Source organism: Heptranchias perlo, unplaced genomic scaffold, assembly GCF_035084215.1.
Source record: "Heptranchias perlo isolate sHepPer1 unplaced genomic scaffold, sHepPer1.hap1 HAP1_SCAFFOLD_43, whole genome shotgun sequence".
Lineage (NCBI taxonomy): Eukaryota > Metazoa > Chordata > Chondrichthyes > Hexanchiformes > Hexanchidae > Heptranchias > Heptranchias perlo.
Window position 1 is genome coordinate 11,278,465 of NW_027139442.1, and position 24,747 is coordinate 11,303,211.

At 45.1% G+C, this 24,747-nt stretch overlaps 1 protein-coding gene and 1 pseudogene across 1 annotated transcript; one reads left to right on the plus strand and one right to left on the minus strand.

Moving 5' to 3' along the window:
- LOC137312605 (zinc finger protein 850-like) overlaps positions 1–22,001 on the plus strand; it is a 79,040-nt pseudogene extending 57,039 nt beyond the window's left edge.
- LOC137312451 (histone H2B 1/2-like) lies at positions 4,195–4,569 on the minus strand. The gene has a single exon (XM_067979004.1). It carries the CDS (start codon positions 4,567–4,569, stop codon positions 4,195–4,197), a length of 375 nt encoding a protein of 124 aa, XP_067835105.1.
- Positions 22,002–24,747: the final 2,746 nt, after the last annotated feature.

A 24,747-nucleotide genomic window follows, 5' to 3' on the forward strand; every position in this document is an offset into this window, starting at 1 on the left:
TGAATCTGTCAGTCTCTGGTACTGTGTGTGAGTGTGGGATTCATTCTGTATCTATCAGCCTCTAGTACTGTGTGTGAGTGTGGGATTCATTCTGTATCTGTCAGTCTCTCGTACTGTGTGCGCTGTGGGATTCATTCTGTATCTATCAGTCTCTGGTACTGTGTGTGAGTGGGATTCATTCTGTATCTGTCAGTCTCTAGTACTGTGTGTGAGTGTGGGATTCATTCTCTATCTATCAGTCTCTGGTCCTGTGTGTGAGTGTGGGATTCATTCTGTATCTGTCAGTCTCGGGTACTGTGTGTGAGTGTGGGATTCTTTCGAGATCTGTCAGTCTCTGGTACTGTGTGCGAGTGTGGGATTCATTCTGTATCTGTCATTCTCTGGTACTGTGTGTGAGTGTGGGAATCATCCTGTATCTGTCAGTCTCTGGTACTATGTGTGAGTGTGGGATTCATTCTGTATCTGTCAGTCTCTGGTACTGTATTTGAATGTGGGATTAATTCTAAATCTCTCTATCTCTTGTCCTGTGTGTGAGTGTGGGGTACATTCTGTATTCGTCAGTTTCTGGTACTGTGTGTGAGAGAGGGATTTATTCTGTATCTGTCAGTCTCTTGGCCTGTTTGTGAATGTTGGATTCATTCTGGATCTGTCCGTCTCTGGTACTGTGTGTGAGTGTGGGATTCATTCTGTATCTGTCAGTTTCTGGTACTGTGTGTGAGTGTGGGATTCATTCTGTATCTGTCAGTCTCTGGTACTGTATTTGAATGTAGGATTCAATCTAAATCTGTCAGTCTCTTGTCCTGTGTGTGAGTGTGGGGTGCATTCTGTATTTGTTAGTCTCTGGTACTGTGTGTGAATGTGGGATACATTCTGTATCTGTCAGTCTCTGGTACTGTGTGTGAGTGAGGGATTTATTCTGTATCTGTTCGTCTCTGGTACTGTGTGTGAGTGTGGGATTCACTCTGTATCTGTCAGTCTCTAGTAATGTATCTGAGTGTGAGATTCATTCTGTGTCTATATTTATTCTCTCAGATTACATTATGGTGTTCAATATTGTAGCTTTAATATCTTAATGTTTAAATAGTTTTTATCAATATGGATACACTATAGGATTTGATGCTGGAGGTTTTAATCAGATAATTTGTGTGCTTTTTGGACAACTATTAAATCTGTATCTCTGAGTAATATTGTGAATGATAATGTATCTTTCAAACTGACATTTTTGAATTGGTACATAATGTGCAGATCAGTCTGCACGAAATGAATTGATACTGCATCTTTAATTTTTGTTTTGTAAGATTTTTGGACTTGTGTGTCTGTGATACTGTGTCATTAAATCTCTTGAGTATATTATAAACTGGTATCTAATGTGTTTCTCAGGTTATACTGTCACAGCATTTCTCAACCTGATATTGTACATGAGTTTTGGACTTGCAATTTGTATCCGAATGATGCACTATTCGAATGAATAAGGCATGTATTGAACTCACGTGTGTGTGAGAGTTCTGGTTTCGTATTCAATTTGAATCTCGGGGTATCTGGTATTTAATTCACGGCTAATATTGCCATTTTGTGAAATTGACAATCTGAAAACGAGACTTTGGACTGGGATTTTTGTATCTACCTGCCAGCGGGACTGAGTTCGGGAGAAATGGAACAGTGTCTGCCTCACCTCCTCTGTTTGGCTGTTGGATTGAAAATGTGTCTCTGGAATTGGGATCAGTGTGGGACTGACTACTTCTGCTGTCTGAGACTGTGGAACTGATGACCTGTCTGTGTCTCTGTGCTCTGAGAGTGATAATATACCTACTGTGTGTGAGAAGGCGCTGGCTGCACTGTTCCTTTACCTCGGGTGGAGGAAACGTCACGTTCACTCTGGCTCGTTCAAGGGTTTGCCTGTGGAAAGAAACGTATCGCATGTAACTCAAGAACAGGTGAGGTAGAAAATACGTAAGTGATCAGTTTAATAACTGTTAACCCATCAACACATCCAGTGCCACATTTGGACAGAGAAACTACTGGCAAACAGGTACAGAATGGTCTGATTCCGGTCCTACACTTTCACGTGAGGCATCTACACCCCCAGTGTCAATCTAACTCGGACATCGATACAGGGAGAGGCTCGGGCACTCGTGCAAAGTACAAGAGATGCAAGTTTTCATTTCCGATATAGTATCAGCTTGGCACTGTTGGAAATATTTTCATCTCTAATGAACCAGACTCGGATCAAATAAAGTTTGTCTATTTTTCCTCTCCAGTTATTGTGACAGAGGCTGTTTCACTGTAACTCGCACGAATAGAACTTAAGTGTTTTCGCTCAGCGCTAGAATCAGAAGCAGTGTAAAACTTAGTGTCACATTCACTGCGGTACTCGTCACTGACACAGGAACAGACTGACAGGGACAGAATAAATCCCTCACTCAGCCAATAACAGACAAATTTCATTCACTGATTCAGCAATCGCTGACACAATAATCAACACATCCGTCACCTTCTGGCGGACAAATCTGGGTATTGGAAGTCAGACCGAGTAAGTGTTCTGGGAGGATGAGACTGTAAATAACACTTACAATAATGGCCGCAACACAATAGAGTGCCTCTTGTTGCCGATGATCAAACTCACCTGGTATTTCTGTATTCCACCCTCCCAGTTTAATGAACTGATTATTTTGTGCCTCATTTCCTATACAATCTGTAAATTTCAACCTATTGGAGGTTGGCGACATCTACTGTCCAGAAGCGAGTATTGAACAGATCATTTGTATTCAACAACATATCGTTAGTTTCTAACTAAGCGATTTATTATTAAATTAAGCTCTGACTCGCTTCAGCCCTTTCATAGATACAGTGGGTGGCTCTGAAAAGAGCCTTTGGGTTATCAGATTAAATCTTGACCGGTTTACTTGCTCTTGGTGCTCACACTGCTGGTTTTCTTCGGCAGCAGCACGGCCTGGATATTCGGCAGCACCCCGCCCTGAGCGATGGTCACCCGTCCCAGCAGCTTGTTGAGCTCCTCGTCGTTGCGGATGGCCAGCTGCAGGTGTCTGGGGATGATACGGGTCTTCTTATTGTCGCGGGCCGCGTTGCCGGCCAGCTCGAGGATTTCAGCCGTCAGATACTCGAGCACAGCAGCCAGATAGACCGGGGCTCCGGCACCCACACGTTCAGCATAGTTCCCCTTTCGCAGGTGCCTGTGAACACGGCCCACAGGGAACTGCAGTCCGGCCCGGGATGAGCGAGACTTGGCCTTGGCCCGAGCTTTCCCGCCGGTTTTTCCTCTTCCAGACATTTCCACAATCTCACAAACACTTTCTCAAAGAATGAAGAATGACTGCTGTATTAACCCTTTTTATTGACTGAAAGATCATCTGATTGGTTGGGCATTATTACACCTCATTTGCCTATTTCAATAACCAATCAGATAGCTGGAAATTAGATGAGGGCGGGATTTAACGGCCTCAACGGACAGATCAGGAATTTTATGAATTTCAAAAAACCCGCCAGTGTGGTAAAGGACCGGATTTAGATCAATGTCGCCCTGAGCACAAGATTTTAAACCCATTCATTTTATCTTGTCTTATTCAGCGCTACCCGTCACCAATCGCTGGCGCTGTTTTAAAATCTGCTTTAATTTATGGCTCATTCTATTATCGCTTACAAACTGTACCGGACGGGACTAAAGCCCCATTCATAGCATTCCGTGAAGGGACACGTTTCAATTCAGTCTTTATGAAAGTCACACGTTATAGTTTGTTCCTTTCTCACAGAGCCGGGAGTGCTTCTATGAAACGAGGGACCCGGACGGAATTCTCATTCTGCCCCTATTCCGCTGTGTTTCTGCAAGGGGTGCGTTTGCTTTTAATATGGGGATTTTCACCTCAGACATTAAACATTTCTGAGATTGAATTCATAGAGATAATGGAATTGCTCCCGGGGTCATTCAGGGTGTGTTCGTGGCTGGAATAGTAACGCTTTAAGAACAAAACGAATGGGAAGGAGCGGATCAGAAACTCGCGTTCAGTTTATGGGTCAGAAATTTCAACGGTGCAGTTACAGTATCAGTTTTGGATTGGAATAATATCGCGGTATTAAAAAGATACTAAGCAATTATATAGGAACTGCAGCTCTTTCAGAGAGGTTGTGGGTGGCTCTTAAAAGAGCCGTTGTGGTTTTTTTTCAGTACATTGTGGAGTTTCACTTGGAGCTGGTGTACTTGGTCACCGCCTTTGTCCCTTCCGACACAGCGTGCTTGGCCAGTTCCCCGGGCAGCAGCAGGCGCACGGCGGTCTGGATCTCCCGGGAGCTGATGGTCGCCCGCTTGTTGTAATGGGCCAGGCGGGAAGCCTCACCCGCGATGCGCTCGAAAATATCGTTCACAAAGGAGTTCATGATGCCCATGGCCTTGGAGGAGATGCCGGTGTCGGGGTGAACCTGCTTCATCACTTTGTAGATGTAGATGGAGTAACTCTCCTTCCTCGACTTTCTCCGCTTCTTGCCGCCCTTGGCTGGTGCTTTACTCAAGGTTTTCTTGGCGCCCTTCTTGGGAGCTGCTTTCTTGTCCTCAGGCATTTTCAAACTCAATTTGAGACTCAGAAATGACCCAAATCCGCTCCGAGCTCGGATTAAATTGGAAGCCGCACAACCCTATGGTAATGAGGGATGGGGGAAGGCAATGATTGTGATTGGGCCACTGATAGTGATGTCACAATAATTATTCACTGTAACTCTCTGATTGGATACCTGAAGAAACCAATCAGATTTAGAACCTGCCACCAATCACAAACACGCTCACACTGCACATTGTCCGGTTTCAGCAATTTGTTCCGAACTGTTGCAGTTCTGCTTCCGGCCAGTAGATGTCCCCAATCCCCGGGTCAATGAAGTTTGCCGATGAGAGAGGGACAGAAGATAAACTCATTCTTCACATTATATTGCACGAGTGTGATTTAGAAAAACTGGGAATGGAGACGAGATGCAAATACATTTTGTTAGACCAAACATTGGTTTTAATGCTGTGTTAAATTCTTGTAATTGATTTTGGGATTATAGCCAATACTTCGACAAAATATACTTGCAGAACGGCCGTGTAAATGCGTATTGAATTTCAATATAGAAAGTTGTGAGCTGGTGCATTTTGTTAGGGGGAATAAGGAGGCCACATACTGCTTGGAAAATATGAGTTTAAAAGGGGTAGAGGAGCAATGTAAATCGTGTCCTGAGAAATCAGAGAGAAATACTGCGCAATGTAAGTGAAAAATAACGGGGTAAATTCACAACTATCGAATGAGTGAAACAAAAACTTTATTTTGAATCAATTGTCTTCATTTTGCAATCACAAAACGTGCAAAATTACGAGAGTAGAAGTGACAGACAGAAACTTTCCTCACATTGCACATTGTCCTGTTTCTGTCACCACGACAGATGATGTGAATTTGTTCCGCTCTTTCACAGTTCTCGCCTACGTCCAGTAGAGGTCAGTCTCTTGTACTGTGCATGAGAGCGGGATTTCATCTGTGTCTGTCAATCTCTGATACTGTGTGTGTGGGATTCATTCTGCATCTGTCATTCTCTGGTACTGAGTATGAGCATGGTATTTATTCTGTATCTCTGAGTCTCTGGCACTACATATGAGTTTAGGATCGTTCTGTATCTGCCATCTCTTTCACTGTATATGAGAGAGGGATTAATTCTGTATCTGCCAGTCTCAGGTACTGTGCATAAGTGTGGAATTAACTCTGTTACTGTCAGTCTCTGGTGCGATCTGTGAGTGTGGGATTCATTCTGCATCTGCCATTCTCAGCTACTTTATCTCAGTGTGGCATTCATTCTGTAATTCAGTCCCTGAGACAAAGTGCAAATGTGGATTCACTCTGTATTCTTATTTCAGTTCCCAGTATTTTACTTGAAACTGTATCTTTAATACTTTAAAGTATATGCAGTTTTTCGTCAAGTATTTAATTTGTAAATATGGATATATTTTTCGATTTTCTTTAATCAAACAAAGTGTGTGGGTTTTGGAGTAGTATTACATCTTAATCTCTAAACTCATATGTGAATGATAATGTACCTTTCAATCTGTTCATGGTGAAATTATTGGACTGGTATGTAATGTGTAGCTCAGATCTGCAATAATGTCTGTGAGTACTGTCTGTGAGTGTGGGATTCATTGTGTTCCTGTCAGTTTCTGGTACTGTGTGTGAGTGAGCTTAATTTTGTATCTGTCAGTCTCTGGTGCTGTATGTGGGTGTGGGATTCATTCTGTATCTGTCAGTCTCTCGATCTGTATGCGAGTGTGGGATTCATTCTGTATCTGTCAGTCTCTGGTACTGTGTGTGAGTGTGGGATTCATTCTGTATCTGTCAGTCTCTGGTACTGTGTGTGAGTGTGGGTTTCATTCTGTATCGATCAGTCTCTGGTATTGCATGTGAGTGTGGGATTCATTCTGTATATGTCAGTCCCTGGTACTGAATGTGAGTGTGGGATTCATTCTGTATCTGTCAGTCCCTGGTACTGAATGTGAGTGTGGGAATCATTCTGTATCTGTCAGTCCCTGGTACTGTGTGTGAGTGTGGGATTCATTCTGTATCTGTCAGTCTCTGGTACAGTCTGTGAGTGTGGGATTCATTCAATATCTGTTGGACCCTGGTATTGTGTGTGAATGAGGGTTTTATTCTGTTCCCCTCAGTGTCAGGCGATATATGTGAGGGAGTCATTCATTCTGCATCCATCAATTTCTAGTACTGTTTGTGAGTGATATGAATGTTGTCTCCGTCAGTCCGTGCTACAGTGTGCGAGTGTGGGTTTCATTCTGTTTTTCAGTCTCTGGTACTGTGGAAGTGTGTGTTTCATTCTATGTCTGTCAGTCCCTTGTACTGTGTGTGAGTGTCGGATTCATTCGGTATCTGTCAGTCACTGTTACGTTGTGTGAGTGTAGGATTCATTCTGTATCTGTCAATCACTGGTATATTGTGCGAGTGTGGGTTTCATTCTATTTGTCAGCCTCTGGTACTGTGGGAGTGTGTGATTCATTCCATGTCTATCAGTCCCTTGTGCTGTGTGTGAGTGTCGGATTCATTTGGTATCTGTCAGTCAATGTTACATTGTTTGAGTGCTGGTTTCAATCTGCACCTCAGTATCTGGCCCTCTATCTGAGTGTGAGATTCATTCTTTATCTGTATGTAATTTGCATCTCCGTTTGCACTATGGTGGTCAAAACTATCTTTAATACCTCAATATATCAATATTTTTTCCCAGTGTTTAATTGGTAGATAATGATACATTTTAAAATGTAATGTTGTAGGTTATAATCAGAGAATGTGGGCACTTTTTGGACTTCATTTAAATCTGTATCGATGGGAAAACAATTGTGAATTAGTTTATCTTCCAAAATGATATGGTGACATTTTTGAACTTTTATATCATGTGGAGCTCAGTCTGCATGAATGGAACACAGTGTATTTCAGTCTGAATCCGTATCAGTTTTTTGTAGTGGTTTATAATGTGTAGATCAGTCTGCACTAATGCAATTGATACTGTATCTTTCAATCTGACACTATGAGATTTTTGGACTGATAAGTATTGTGTAACTCAGACTGCATTAATGTGTGTGACTGTGAGATTCATTCTGTATCTGTCAGTCCCTAGTACTGACTGTGAATGTGTGATTCATTCTGTATCTGTCAGGCTCTGGTACTTTGGAAGTATGTGATTCATTCTATATCTGTCAGTTCCTTGTACTGTGTGTGAATGTAGGATTCATTCTGTATCTGTCAGTCACTGTTACATTGTGTGAGCGCTGCTTTCCTTCAGTTTGTCAGTCTCTGGCCCTCTATCTGAGTGGGAGATTCATTCTTTATCTCTATGTAATTTGTATCTCCATTTACAGTATGGTGTTCAAATCTGTATCTTTAATACCTCAATGTATGCATATTTTTCCCAGTGTTTAATTGGCTGATAATGAAATTCTGTAGAATATAGTCAGAGAATGTGTGCACTTTTGAGAATACTATTAAATCTGTATCGATGTGAACACAATTGTGCATTAGTTTATCTTCCAAATTGATAAAGTGACATTTTTGAACTTGTATATGACGTGTAGCTTAGTCTGCATGAATGGAATACTGTATATTTCAGAGTGAATATGCATCAGTTTTTTTGTCGTGGTTTATAATGTGTAGATCAGTCTGCACTAATGGAATTGATACTGTATCTTTCAATATGATACTTCTTGGACTGGTAAGTAATGTGTTACTCAGCCTGCACTAATGTGTGATTCATTTTGTATCTCCCAGTCTCTGGAACAGTGTGTGAGTGTGAGATTCATTCTGTATCTTGTCAGTAGTGTGTGTGAGTTTGTGATTTATTCCATATATGCAGTCTCTGATACTGTGAGTGTGGGATTTATTCTATGTCTTTCAGTCTCCAGTCTTGTATGTGGGTGTTGAATTCATTCCATATATGCAGCCTCTCAGACTGCATGTTGGTGTGGGATGCATTCTCTATCTGTCAGTCTCAGTTACTTTGAGTGAGTGTCTGATTCATTCTCTATCTGTCAGACTCTGGTACTGTGTGAATGTGGGTGTCATTATTGATCTGTCAGTCTCTAGTACTTTATGAGAGTGAGTAATTAACCAGATATCTATCAGTCCTTGGTACTGTATGCCAGTGTGGGATTCAATCTGTATCTGTCATCTCTGGTACCATATGTGAGTGTAGGATTCGCTCTGTGTCTGTCAGTCTCTAGTATTGTATGTGAGTTTGGGATTCCTTCTGCATCTGTCAGTCTCTGGTACTGTATCTGAGTGTGAGATTCATTCTGTATTTGTATGTAATTATTCTCTCATATTGCATTAATGCATTCAAAATTGTAGCTTTAATATCTTCATGTTTAGTTCATATTTCTCATTATTTAACTGGTAAATATGGGTACACTTTAGGATTTGACGCTGTAGGTTTTAATCAGATAATTTGTGTGCTTTTTGAACTACTATTAAATCTGTATCTCTGTAAGTACAATTGTGAATGATAATGTACATTTCAAATTGATATGGTGACACTTTTCAAATGGTATATAATGTGTAGCTCAGTCTGCAATAATAGAATTGATACTGTATCTATAAATCTCATACTATGAGTGTATTATAAACTGATATCTAATTTGTTTCTCAGGTTACACTCTCACAGCATTTCTCAATCTGATACTGTACATGAGGTTTGGACATGTATGGAATTTGTATCACATGATACATGCAATATCCATTCGAATAGTGCATTAAACTCACATGTGTGTGTGAGTTCTGGGCAAGTATTCAATTGGAATCTCAGGGTACATTATTGGGTTTCATTCTGTCCCTTCCAATCGGGTGCCATGTGTGATTTCGATCTGTTATTTAATTCGTACCTAATGTTGCCCTGTTGTGAGATTGACACAGTGCCTTTCAATCTGATAGTGTGATCTTGGACTGGGATTTTTGTATCTGCCTGTCAGCGGGACTCAGCTCGGAGCAAATGGAACAGCGTCTGCCTCACCTGCTCTGTTTGAATGTTGGATTGAAAATGTGTCTGTGGAACTTGGGATCAGTGTGGGACTGACTGCTTCTACTGTCTGAGACTGTGGAACTGATGACCTGTCTGTGTCTCTGTGCGCTGTGTGTGATAATGTACTCACTGTGTGGGAGAAGGAGTTGGCTGCACTGTTCCTTGTGCCTCGAGTGGAGGAAACATAACACTGATTCTGGGTCCTTCAGGGATTTGCCTGTCGGAAGAAATTTATCTCTTGTAACTCAAGAACCAGTGAGGCAGAAAATACAAAAGTGTTCGAATTAATACCCATGTCAACGATTATTTTGAATATCCACAAATGAAAACCAGTGATACAAACAGTGTCAGTGTCTGATTCCACTGCAGTACTGCAGCACTCAGCTTCTGCACACCAGGTGTGTTGGGCAATTTTACAACAATTTAGTGACATCCAGACACAAGCCAACCCCTGCACTGATCCATGAATGGGACAACCCGATGGGGCAGGGACCTTTGTACAGGTCAGGTTTCTAATCCCCTCTCCCATGGGACTTACCGTTCAAATGAAAGCAAACAGCCGTTGTTTAAAATGTGTCCTTCACACTTCTCACCTGATCCCTGCAATAGATGCTCTTTGTATAACTCCCCACATCCTTACTGTCCGGCTCTGTTTCCACTCTTCACTGTCCAATAACAATAAACAGGATGAGACTGGAACTAAACCAGGAACATTCACTACTGGTTTGGGGAGAGAAAGCAGCAACGATTTTAAATAGCATGTTCTTCCCATTCAATCTCCCTTACCCTGGACACACCCTGTACACCCACAGCCCGAGAATGACCTCTACCTTCCCCCGCTCACTCCATGTTCCGGGACCAGTTCCTGATCCACTCCGCCTCTTACAAACAGCCCCCGGACTTCCCCTGACCTTCCCCCGGACTCAATGCCGATCTCTGAGCCCATCTGCGGACACGGTCCCGATGCGATGAGCTGCTGTAACGAGGCTGCTCTTTGCTCCCTTCCCCCGGGGGCCGTGATCTCTCCATTCCCGGCTGTTTTGAACCGACTTCTTCCGCTCACTGAGTGAATGGCGCCCACAGGCCGAGCTGGAGGAGGGGAGCGCGCATGCGCTCTTCCACTCACCAACATCCAGCACTGGGGGCGGGGCTGAGTCGCGCATGCGCAGAAATCTGGTTTAATTCCCAATAAAAAATCGATGGAAACTTTCCCCAATTGGAATTTTTCAGAGTCTGAGCAAAGGAAGTGGGTCTGGGGGAAAGGTCAGAGGGAATGGGGTCCACAGGCAGTGCAGGAACAGGCACCAGAATGGGAAACAGATGGGATTCCACCAGTGTTTAACGCTGGAATCCAGACTGACTTTACAATCTCTTACTATTAAACTAGATGTTTCCATCCCTGCTGTTTCTCTCGGTATCTTTTGATGGTAAAGAGCCTTTCAGAGATAAAGTGGGCGGCTGATAAATGGCTTTGATTCATTCTTGCACTCTTTACTGATAAAACAGACGCGTGAGGAAGAAGCTGGGGCGGGGGGAGGATTTCTCAAACCAATCCTGGAGAAAAAAGTAGGAAAGAGTGAGTCGATGTGTTTGTTGGGATCGTGTAGGATTAATATCTGACAGCACTGGTCCCAGATTAATTTAATCAGATTGAAACTCTCGATTACTGAGAGTAATACCGAACGTCCCTGAGCTGCAAAACAGAATAAAGTACAACAGGCAAGAGAGGGTTAAATGTGGCCCATTGTTTTTGTCACTCTCTGAACTGTGTGTGGGATTAATAGTGTGTCTGCCTCTGGTACAATATCAGTGAGAGATGAGATTGCATCTTTTGTCTCTCCAATTGGATATTTCTGGATTAAACGAAACTTTACAGGTTAGTCTGCAACTGATACTGTGGCACTTTGTCTCTCCGTGTTCTCTCTCACCGTGTCTGTCTCCCTGTCTCCCTCTCTCTCTCTCTCTCTCTGGTGCTGTATATGAATGTGGGATGCTGCTATTGAGCTTGATATGAACACACTGATAGGAAGTGTACGACTGTCAGTGTGTGTTTGTCTCTCTGTTGTGCTGGACATGAAGGTGGGATACTGTCTGACATCAAACAGAGAGAATGTGTTGTCCGGGCCGGGCCGCAGTGTAACCGGGGATGCATTCGGCTTCAGTCCCAGTTCATGGTCATTTCTTTTTCACAGATTCAGGGTGAGAGTCTCGGTGAGACGGTACCACTAGCGGAGAAACTTCGCGTCACAACTCAAACCCCATACATGAGATTCTCGAAATCAGCTGGAATAAAGTGTTTGTAAACTGCTTCACCCTTCCGGGATGGGATGTGTGGGGTGATAGAATCGGGGGAGACTGGGACTGAAATGGAAGGCGGTGGGTTGACTTGTTATAGAAGGGACTGTATTTAGGCAGGAATATTACTGACTGTTAATTGTAACGGGGCTTATTTAAAAGCTCCGGGTTTCTGGAAATCCTTGAAGATGAAGTCCGAGTCTGTAAGGGTTTGTACAGAGCGCTGTGTTTCGGTTCTATTATCGATAAACGGTTTGAAATTGGCGGGTGGAGAAAGCTGGAGGTGGAGCTGGAAGATCAGAGGCCGCTCTCTGCTCTGTCTATCACTCCTTCTCCTCCACTCCCGCCCTCTCTGTTTAATCCCTTACATGGAAGCAACGCGGGTAGTTGGACTCTAAACACGGTTGACAAGTTAACAAGACGAAAGGCGAGTAATGTTTCTGATCTCCTGGGCACCAGGTAATTCACTGTCATTTGTTTCTGTACAGATTTACATTTCAGTGATTCCCCAGTGAGTTTGATGCGTTATTTAAATAATCCAACAAAATATAACAGAAACGGAGCGAAGCGCTGAATCCCACAGATGTAGAAAGGTTAGTCGAACAGTACTGGAGATGCTTTACGAGCCCAGCATGGCAACTATTTTAAATAAATACAAGCAATCTGGTGATGTGTGGGCGGGGGTCCATAGGTCACCGTTTAAAGTACCGGACTGTGGTCGGTGCCCCGACTCCAGTCCCATTAATACCCCATCTCGTCTGCACCGAGACAAAAGCAGCTCAAAGGAACACTGGTAGCATGATATCAGCGTCTCCCTCAGTCAGTAACCAGTCTTTTTACACATTCAGTGGGTGGATCTGAACATGAGCCTTTACATCGAGTTACATCGAAACCAAGGCACAGAAACTGGACAGTCGTCCTAATTGGTCTGTGACGGTGTTCATGCTCCACGTGAGCCTCCTCCTTCCTTACTTCATCTAACTCTATCACAATACCCTTCTATTCCTTTCTCCCTCATGTCCTTCTCTATCTTCCCCTGAAATGCCCCTATGTTATTTTCCTCAACGACTCCTTGGGTAGCGAGTTCCACATTCTTCCCAATCTTTGGGTAAAGCAGTTTCTCCTGAATTCCCTATTGGATTTATTAGCGATTATTTTATATTTATTACCTGAAGTTTTGGACTCCCCACAAGTGGAATCATTTTCCCTGCGTCTCCCCTTTCAAACCTGATCATTATCCTGTGGACTTCTATCAGGTCAACCCTCAGCCTTCTCTTTTCTAGTGAAATGAGCCCCAGCCTGTTCAACATTTCCTGATAAGAATATCCTCTCATTTCTGGTATCACCTTTGTGAATCTTTTTTGCACCTTCTCCAATCCCTCTCCGTCCTTTCTATAACATGGAGACCAGAACTGTGCACAATACTTCAAGTGTGGTCTAACCAAGGTCCCATACAATTTTAACATAACTTCTTTGTTTTCAAATCTATCCCTCTCGAAATGAATCTTAGTGTTTGATTTGTCTTTTATGACCTTATTGAGCTGCGTCGCTACTTCTTGTAATTTTTATATCTGTACCCCAAGATCCCTTTGCTCCTCTATCCCGCTTAGACTCCTATTATCCAAGCAGTGTGTGACCTCCTTATTCTTCATTCTGCAAGTTTATTAATGTCCTCTTGCAATTTGCTACATTCTTCCTTTGTATTAAATACATCCCCTCAATTTGGAGTCGTCCACACATTTTGAATTGTACTTCCGATTCCCGTATCCAAATTGTTAATGTAAATTGTGAAGAACAGTGCTCCCAGCAACTGGAACATCACTTCCCACCTTTTGCCAGTCTGAGTAGCGACCCTTAACCTCTATTCTCGGTTTTCTGCTTTGTCGCCAGCTGACTATCCATTCCACCACCTGTCCCCTGACTCCACGTGCTCTGAACTTAGCCATGAGTGTACAATGCGGTAACTTATCGAAGGCCTTCGGAAAATCCAAATATATTCAATCTACTGCTTTAAACTTTTATTCACTTTCTGTTCCTTCTTCAAAGTCTTCAATAAGGTTGGTCCTGTCCTTTGGGTTATCAGATTAAATCCTTGCCGCTTTACTTGCTCTTGGAGCTGACAATGCTGGTTTTCTTCGGCAGCAGCACGGCCTGGATATCTGGCGACACCCTGAGCGATGGTCACCCGTCCCAGCAGCTTGTTGAGCTCCTCGTCGTTGCGGATGGCCAGCTGCAGCTGTCTGGGAATGATGCGGGTCTTCTTGTTGTCCCGGGCTACGTTGGCGGCCAGCTCGAGGATTTCAGCCGTCAGATACTCGAGCACAGCAGCCAGATAGAACGGGGCTCCGGCACCCACATTCAGCGTATTTCCCCTTTCGCAGGAGCATGTGAACACGGCCCACAGGGAACTACAGTACCGGCCCGGGATGTGCGAGGCTTGACCTTGGCCCGAGCTTTAACGCCGGTTTTTCCTCTTCCAGACATTTCCACAATCTCACAAATACTTCATGCAGAATAAAGAAATCTCCCGCTCTCGCCCTTCTTATACCTTCTGGAGGAGTACAGTGGGGGCATTTGTAGTGGGTCTCTCTCAGAGTGTTTACACTGCCCGCTCACCCTCACTGACATTCTATCTTTCAACTGCTGTAATATTGTCCTTCTGCAATATTGCTGCTCCCCCTCCTTTCTCTACTTCTCTGTCCTTTCTAAAGATCTTATAGACTTGAATATTGAGCAGCCAGTCGTGCCCAGCTGGTAGTCCGGTCTCCGTAATCATTTAATGTAATTATTTAACCTCACGAAATGGGTGATGCGGCCGAGAAAAGGTGAAAGATTACTGGCTGTTGTGAAATTTCAATTGATTGGGGGGTTTGCGACATCTGATGGGCGGAGACGTGAACTGCAACAGAGCGAGAAATGGTGAGTCAGGAATCGGTTCAAATGAAGAAAAAAATCCAACATCTTGCAGTGTCTGTTCTTGGTCTGTTGTTTATCAACTATTTTATGATGCTGGGTGGTCAGCGATGGTGGTATAGTGGTGAGCATAGCTGCCTTCCAAGCTGTTGACTCGGGTTTGATTCCCAGCTATCGTAATTAAGTGTTCTCATTAGTTTATTTCCTTCAGAAGCTCTTAAGTTTGCAACTGAATTTGATGCAGTTCAGTTGGGTATTGTTTCCAAAACATAAACGGGAGTAATTATCGTAAAATGATTTCAGCCTTCATTTATTTCCCTACAGAAGGAATAGAGGAAAAACATGCTGGAAATAATGAGCTGTAAAGGATCGAATGAGAGTTAGGAAGGCAAGTGATATGGTAGCCTTTATTGTAACGGTTTTGGTATATAAGATTAAGGAAGTCTTGCTGCAATTGCAGTATGAGAAAATATTGTGTAAAATTGGCCTGTATTCTGTGGAGTTTAGAAGAATGAGAGGTGATCTCATTGAAATGTATAACATTCTTTGACGGCTTGACAGGGTAGATGCTGAGAGGCTGATTCCCCTGGCTGGAGAGTCAAGAACTGGAGCTCATATTCTCAAGATAAGGGGTCGGCCATTTAGGACCGACATGAGGAAAAATTTCTTCACTCAAAGGGTTGTGGATCTTTGGAAGTCTCTACCCCAGAGGGCTGTGGATGCTCAGTTGTTGAGCATATTCAATGCTGAGATCGATAGATTTTTGGAATCGAGGGGAATCAAGGGATATGAGGATCGGGAGGGAAAGTGAAGTTGAGGTCGAAGATCAGCCCTGATCTGTTTGAATGGCAGAGAGGGCTCGTGGGGCCATATGGCCTACACCTGCTTCTATTTCATACGTTCTTATGTAGAGAGCCTTATATCCAAGTGTGCTGATGACACTAAGTTAGGTGGCACAATTAATATTGTAGATGGGAGCAGAAAGTTTCAAAGGGACATTGATAGATTCAGTGAGTGGGCAAAACTGTGGCAGATGAAGTTCAACGTGGGTAATTGTGAGGTCATCCACTTTGGACCATAAAAAAGATAGATCAGAGTATTTACTAAATGCGGAAAAGCTAGGAACTGTGGGGGAGGAGAGAGATTTGGGGACCAAATACAGAATTCACTAAAAATGCAAAAAAAAGTTAAAATGGTAATGGAATTTTGATTTTTATCTCAAGGGATCCGGAATAAAAAGGACTGGAAGTTATGTCACAGTTATACAGAGCTCTGGTTAGACCTCATTTAGTGCACGGTGTTCACTTCTGGGCACCGCACCTCTGGCAGGATAAGAACAGATGAAATATGAGCAGCAGTAGGCCTTACGGCCTTACGAGCCTGCTCCGCCATTCAATAGATCATGGCTGATTTTGTACCTCCACACCACTTTACTGCCCGATCCCCATATCCCTTGATTTCCTTGTCCAAAAATCTATCAATCTCAATCTTGAATACATTAAACGACTGAACATCCACAGCCCTCTGGGGTGGAGAGAACAGCATCGATGAAGATAAAGGGAATGAAGTGAAATGTGCCATACAGTTACATCTCGCTGCTCTGTCTGACCATTTTGATCACTACTTCCCTGCAGAAGGATTTGAAAATTTGATGGAAAAGCGTTGGATGAAAGATCCTTTTGCTTTCGAAAATCCTGAATAAATAATCAAGCTAAACTTGATGCTTGAGCAAGAAAACCAGCGGATGCGACTCACCTGTGAGCACACTGAAAGCACGCCACAAGTCATTCAGTTTGTCATGTTTTTCGATCAGTGTTTTCAAAGAATGTCCTCTGTTAAGTAAGATTAGTGTTCTGTTGTTGCTGCCGTTCAAAACAACCTACATCTGCGAACTGGGATTTTCGACTCTGACAAGGTTAAAAACAAAAGAAAGAAACCGACTCAACAGCGCACCTGATATGCGTGGAGCGCTTTCATCTTGTGATCCAGATTGGAACGAGATCATGTACAACAGGCGGAACCATCCGCCACATTAAATAAGTGAAACTCAACCTGACCGTTTCTTATTGTACTTAAACTGTATTTAAATTGATTTTCAAGGAACGTGGATGTCTAATTTTAGTTATTACTTGAAGTGAAGTGAAGAGAAGAGCGAGCATGTATTGACCTTTATTGGGATTTGATGAAAACTCCAGTCAGAAGATATTATTTGTTTGGGTCCCTGGGGGAAGTGTTTTTCTTCCACTGGGTCACGAGAAAAAAAGTTTGAAAAACACTGTTCCTCATTGTACGGTCAGTGTCTGTTCAGCAAACCGGCTCTGAATTCCTCAGTCTGCATTTCGAGAAACGGTTCTGTGCGGGACACGGGCAATAAAAACGGTGACCGACGCACTGCGACTAATGTCGGCCGGAGGCCCCACAATCCCCCGGGCCCCAGAAACCCCTCTATCTCTCCAAGATGCTGATTTTTCCGCTCTGACTGCGCATGCTCCCGAGGCCCGCCGTGTATTCTGGGAACGCATCGCTCATTTCCTTTGTTCCCGAGTCGGACTCGGTGGAAACGGGAGAAGAAACCGGGAAGCGGCGGGTAGGACGGGGGAGGCGTTGGATGATGGGTGTAATGGAGTCCCGGGACCCCCGCCCGCCCGATCCCCCGGGTCCCCCGGCTCTGATTCGTGGTCTGAGCCGCACTCGGTGTTGCTGAGACTCCGCTCAGTGCAAATGCAGGTTGTTGTTGATCTGCTCCCGTTGGCCTCAGCTTTGCCGGTCAGAATCAGCCAGGGACGGTGACTGTGCTGCTCCCCATGGTTGAAATGCCGGCAGCTCGCTGTACAGGCTCACAGGTGCAGAATTACCACTTGGCCGGGTACTGGAGGGCAATCAGTGGCTGGGGTCGAAACCCAACTTCACGCAGAACCTTCAGGAGAGAAAAGGAGGAAAAATAGATCCTGCCATGAATCTGGATTTCAAACAGCGAAGACGTGTCACGGAGGGAGAGTGTGTGGGACGGGGGAATTCACAGCTTAATAGGGGCAAGGAGGGAGAGTGTGTGGGACGGGGGATTTACATCCCAGTAGGGGCAAGGTGGGAGAGTGTGGGACAGGGGTTTTACAGCTTAATGATGGCAAGGAGGGAGAGTGTGTGGGACGGGGGATTTACAGCTTAATAGGAGCAAGGAGGGAGAGTGTGGGACGGGGGATTTACAGCTTAATCGGGGCAAGGAGGGAGAGTGTGTGGGACGGGGCATTCACAGCTTAATAGGGGCAAGGAGGGAGAGTGTGTGGGACGGGCCATTCACAGCTTAGGATGGGCAAGGGAGAAAAGAATCTTCCAGAGAAACTAGAACTGTGTGTTCTGAATTTCTATCCTGTATTTATGGTGATGAATTATGTAAATATGAGCACAGATGCGTAGAGGCTTGTATTCTCTTGAATATACAAGATTAAGGACTGATCTAATTGAGGTGTTTAAGATGATTAGAGGTTTTGATAGAGTAGATGGAGATAAACTATTTCCTCTGGTGGGAGAGTCCAGAACAAGGGGGAATCATCTTAAAATTAGAGCTCGGCCATTGAGGGGTGATGTCCGGAAGCAATTCTTCACACAAAGGGGAGTGGAAATCTGGAACTCTCTTCACTCCAAAAAGCTGTTGAGGCTGGGGGTCAATTGTAAATTTGAAAATTGAGTTTGATAGATTTTTGTTTGGCCAAAGTATTAAGGGCTATGATACTAAGTAGGGTAGATAGAGTTAAGATATAAATCAGCCATGATCTAATTGAATGGCGGAACCGGCTCGTGGGGCTGAATGGCCAACTCCTGTTCCGATGTTCCTAAATGCAGCCATCCGCAATAAGATTGTGGATGGCAAGGGCCTTGCTCACAAGTGAACGGACATCTGGAGGGAGATGCGGTGAGAGGAGGTGACTGGTCAGGGAGTGTCTGTAAATGAAGTAGAAATGGGGACGGTCAGGGAGCGTCTGTCAATGAAGGAGAAATGGTGATTGGTTAGGAAGTGTCTCGAAATGAAGTCGTAATGGGGACGTTCTGGGAGCGTCTGTCAATGAAGTAGAAATGGTGACTGGTCGTGGCGTGTCCGTAAATGAAGGATAAATGGTGACTGGTCATGGAGTGTCTGTCAATGAAGGAGAAATGCTGACTAGTTAGGGAGTGTCTGTAAATGAAGGAAAAATGTGACTGGACAGGGATTGTCTCTAAATGAAGGATAAATGGTGACGGGTGAGGAAGTGTCTGCATATGAAGGAGAAACAGTGAATTATCAGGGAGTGTCTATCAATGAAAGAGAAATGGGGTCAGGTCAGTGAATGTCTGTAAATGAAGAATAAATGGTGATCAGTCAGGGAGTGTCTGCAAATGAAGGAAAAATTGCCTGATTATGGAGTGTCTGTAAATGAAGGAAAAATAGTGTCTGGTTAGGGAGTGTCTATAAATGAAATCGAAATGGTGACAGGTCAGGGCGTGTCTATAAATGAAGGAGGAATGCTGACGGGTCAGGGAGTGTATATAAATGCAGGTGAAATGGCACCTGGTAAGGGAGTATCTATAAATGGGAGAGGACTTGGTGACAGGTCAGGGAGTGTCTATAAATGAAGGAGAAATGGTGACGGGATAGGGAGTATCTATAAATGTCGGAGAAATGGTGACAGTTCAGGCAGAGTCTGTAAATGACGGAGAAATTGTGACAGTTCTGGCAGAGTCTGTAAATGATGGAGAAATGGTGACTTGTCAGGCAGCGTTTGTTAATGAAGGAGAAATAGTAACTGGTCAAGGAGTGTCTGTCAATGAAGGAGGAACGGTGATTGGTCCGGGAGTGTCTATGAATGCAGGAGAAATGTTGTCAGGTCAGGTATTGTCTACAAATGAAGAAATAGTGATGGGCCAGGGAGCGTCTATTAATGAAGGAAAATGCTGACTGGTGAGAAAGAGTTTGTAAATGAAGGAGAAATGGCGAAGGTTCAGGGAGTGTCTATAAATGAAGGAGAAATGGTGTTTGATCAGGGAGTGTCTGTAAATGAAAGTGAAATGCTGACTGGTCAGTGAGTGTCTGCAAATAAAGGATAAATTGTGATAGGTCAGGGATAGTCTTTAAATGAAGGAGAAATGGTGACTGGTCAGGGTGATTCCGTCGCCAAATTTTGGAGATATTACATATGGACTGCTGACAGGCAGCTGTAGGGAGGGACATAGTGTCGAAATGAGGGGCAGACCATATATACACACAGCAAGAGTGAGCATCTTCAGGAGAGGAGAGGGGAACCAGTGAGTGTAGAACTGAATCCAACCAGAGACAGCACCTTCAGGGGAGGAGAGGAAGGGGGACCAGTGAGTTTAGAACTGAATCCAGCCAGAGTCAGCACCTTCAGGGGAAGAGAGGGTTGGGAGCAGTGAGTGTAGAACTGAAACCAGTCCGAGTCGGGATCTTCAAGACAGAAAAATTAAATAGAAGGAAAATTGTTGCAAGTGATGCGATGGGTTTGCGTTTCAGCAGACGGAGGAGGGTGAGTGTGCGGGACGGGCATTTACAGTCTGTGGGAATGAGCGGGTAGAATGTTCCATAGAAACTACAATTGCCTGTTCTGAATTTCTATCCCGTCTTCACAGTGAGGACTTTTGTTATCTCCTTTTACAGGGCATTAGAAGGGGAGGATTTGCAGACGACAAACTCAAACCAAACATCACGTCAAGATCTGACAGTCACTCGATTCACCAGCCCCTGAAGATTATCGGCCTTAAAATATAGGAGAAATGTTGATCTGTTCCATCTGTGGGAAAAGATTTCAAACATCACTGTGACTGGAATAGCAGCGAGACACACACACCCGAGTGAGAGTGTTCCAGTGCACTGACTGTGGAAAGAAATTTAACCAGTTACACAGCCTGAAAAAACATCGTACCATTCACAGTGGGGAGAAACAAGACAAATGTTCTCTGTGCAGACGAGACTTGAACTGATCGTCCAACCTGGAGAGACACGAGGACGCCCGCACCATGGAGAAACCGTGGAAATGTGGGGACTGTGGGAGGGGATTCAGTTACTCGTCCCGGCTGGAAACTCATCGACACAGACACACTGGGGAGAGGCCGTTCACCTGCTCCGTGTGTGGGAAGGGATTCACTCAGTCATCCCACCTCATTGAACATCAACTTGTTCACACTGATAAGAGACTTTTTAAATGTTCTGCCTGTGAGAAGAGCTTTAAACGAAAAAGTGATCTGCTGACACACCAACGTACTCACACTGGGGAGAGGCCGTTCACCTGCTCCGTGTGTGGGAAGGGATTCATTCAGTCATCCAACCTGCTGACACACCAGCGAATTCACACTGGGGAGAGGCCGTTCACCTGCTCCGTGTGTGGGAGCGGATTCACTCAATCTTCCCACCTCATTGAACATCAACTTGTTCACACTGATAAGTGTCTTTTTAAATGTTCTGTCTGTGAGAAGAGATTTTAAAGAAAAAGTGATCTGCTGACACACCAACGTACTCACACTGGGGAGAGGCCGTTCATCTGCTCCGTGTGTGGGAAGGGATTTACTCGGTCATCCAGCCTACTGACACACCAGCGAGTCCACACTGGGGAGATGCCGTTCACCTGCTCTGTGTGTGGGAAGCGATTCACTCGATCATCCCACCTCCTGAGACATCAGCAAGTTCACATCGGGGAGAGGCCATTCACCTGCTCCCTGTGCGGGAAGGGATTCGCTCAGTCATCCACCCTGCTGACACACCAGCGAGTTCACACTGGGGAGAGGCCGTTCACCTGCTCCGTGTGTGGGAAGAGCTTTACTCAGTCATCCACCCTGCTGACACACCAACGAGTTCACACTGGGGAGAGGCCATTCACCTGCTCTGTGTGTGGGAAGGAATTCACATGTTCATCCGGCCTCATTGAACACCAACTTGTTCACACTGATAAGAGACCCTTTAAATGTTCTAACTGTGAGAAGAGCTTTAAAAGAACATGGGATCTGATGAGACATGAACGTATTCACATTGAGGAAATTCCGATCACCTGTTCCGTGTGTGGGATGGGATTCACTCAGTCATCCCACCTGCTGAGTCACCAGCGAGTTCACATTCGACTGCAGGAGTTGGATTCTGCTGTTATTGCTGTATCCAGGACGAAACCACGTTCATTCTGACAGTTGGAGTTTGTTTCTGATGTTAATGATCCCCTTTAACTGGGCTGGAGTTTAGTATTCTGTACAAGTGTCAAATAAATCAGCTTTCTTTTAAACACAGTGTTTTTGACCTTCATATCTCGATGATAAAAGAAACAGTTGGAGGACTTATGACGACGTGAGTGGAATACGTCTTAGAACTGAGCTCCTCCACCTTTGTAAAAGATGGATCTTCAAGATATCCAAGTCTGACAGGACATAAAATTGTATTATATCACAGGTTCCACTTCAATCAGCCTGAGCAGGTTTCCACTCTCCTTCTGTGAAAAAGTGCTTCCTGATTTCAATCCTAGACGCCCTAGCTCTAAATTTAAGGTTGTGTCCTCTTGTTCTGGATTGCCCCACCAGAGAAAATAATTTCTGTTTCTACCACTTCGAATCCCTTTATCATTTTAAATCCCTGGATCAGATCACCCTTCAAACTACTAAACTCAAAGGAATGCAAAACCAAGTTTATGCAACCGGTCCTCATAATTGAACACTTCAATGCCCAGTATCATTCTGGTGAATCTGCACTGTCCCCCCTCCAAGATCAATATATCCTTGGTGAGGATCAGTACACCAGATGGGCTCTGACCAAGGCTATGTAGAAGTGAAGCATCACTTCCTTCCCTTTGTATTCCAACACTAGCATTTAGTGATTTGTGTACATGGACACCCAAATCCCTTTGCTCCTTCACCATTCGCAGTCTCTCACTTTAAGAAAATACTCCAATGTTTCCTTTTTGCATCCAAAGTGAATGATCTCACACTTCCCCACATTGAACTATATCTGCCACAGTTTGTCCATTCACTTAAACTTTCCCTTTGTAACTTCCTGCTCCCATCTACACAACTTACTGTGCCTCATAAATTAGTGTCATCTGGAAACTTGGATCTACAACTCTCTATTCCTTCATCCAAGTTATTGATAAATATGGTGAAAAGCTGAGGCCCCAGTACAGATCCATGGGGACACCACTAGTCATATCCCGCCAATCAAAGAAAATTCCCTTTCTCCTTACTCTTTTCTCCGACCTCCCAACCAAGGTCACTTTCAATTTTGTGCCTTTTATTTATTCCATTAATCTCTTGTGCTGAACCTTTTCAAATGTCCATATAGAAAACCTTCATAGACAATCCACTGTCCACCTTGTTAGTTTCCTCAACAAATCCAACGAAATTAGTCAGATATGACCTGCCGTTCACAAATCCAAGTTGACTCTAAAATGACAGGTCTGTATTGTCCTGGTTTCTCCCTCCTTCCTTTCTTAAATAAACGGAGTGACATTTTCAACATTCATATCCAAAGGCACAATTCCTGAGTCTGGAGAGCTTTGGGAAATTATGATGAATGCATCTGCAATTTCCCCACCTGTTTCCTTTAAAACTCTGGGGTGGAAACCGTCACATCCTGGAGATTTCATTCTTAGTTTGCAGTTATTTATTTATCTGACTGTGTATAACAGGACTGAGTGTCCCAGCACTCAGTGTGTGTATAACAGGACTGAATGTCCCAGCACTGATTGTGTCTACAACAGGACTGAATGTCCCAGCACTGACTGTGTCCATAACAGGACAGAGTGTCCCAGCACTGACTGTGTGTATAACAGGACTGAATGTCCCAGCACTGAATGTGTCTACAACAGGACTGAATGTCCCAGCACTGACTGTGTCTATAACAGGACTGAGTGTCCCAGCACTGACTGTGTGTTATACAGGACTGAGAGTCCGAGCACTGAGGGTGGCGAGACATGCGGTTGTCGGTGGAGATTAAATCGGTTGCAGTGGATTACAGAGATAGGGAGAGGGTGAGGGCCATGGAGGGATTTGAACAGGAGGATTGTAGGGCTGGAAGAGGGTGCAGAGATAGGGAGGGGGTGAGGGCCATAGAGGGATTTGAACACGAGGATGAGAATTTTAAAATCGAGGCATTGCCACACCGGGAGCCAATGTAATAGAACACGAACAGAGCAAGACACACACAGAGGTCTCACAACAGAGCATGAACGGTCTGAAAGACCACCTCCCTCCAGGGGTCACGATACCTCCATCGCGGGTTCGTGGTCACACCATCCCGGGGTCGCGGTCCCTCCGTCCCTGTGGTAGCGGTCCCTCCGTCCCTGGGGTCGCGGTACCTCCGTCCCTGGGGTCGCGGTCCCTCCATCCCGCGTTCACGGCCCCTCCCTCCCGGGGTCGCGTTCCCTCCGTCCGCGGGGTAACAGTCCCTCCATCCCTGGGATCGCAGTTCCTCCATCCCGGGGTCGACGCCCCGCTGTCCCAGGATCGCGGTCCCACCATCCCGGGGTCGCGGTCCCTCCATCCCCGGGTCTCAGTCCCACCGTTCCAGGGTCTCGGTCCCTCCATCCCGGGGTCTCAGTCCCACCGTTCCAGGGTCTCGGTCCCTCCATCCCGGGGTCTCGGTCCCACCATCCCGGGGTCGCGGTCCCTCCGTCCCGGGGTCTCAGTCCCACCGTTCCAGGGTCTCGGTCCCTCCATCCCGGGGTCTCGGTCCCTCCATCACGGTGTCTCGGTCCCACCGTCCCGGGGTCTCGGTCCCTCCGTCCCGGGGGTTGCGACCCCATTAACGGCGATCGGGCCTGAAGTCGGAGGAGCTGTTGCCCGGGCCGGCCTCACGGCGCCATTCCAAGGCCCCGGGGCCCAGGCCACTTCCAGATGCGGACCCTCCCTCTGTCGGTCTCGACCCCGCCCACAGCAGCGGCCCTCCGACCGCCGACCCGAGGCCGCCATCATCATCCTCCCGGGACGCCCCTGTTGCAAAAGGAACGCGGCATAGGGACCGCGCGGCGCATGCGCGGCGTC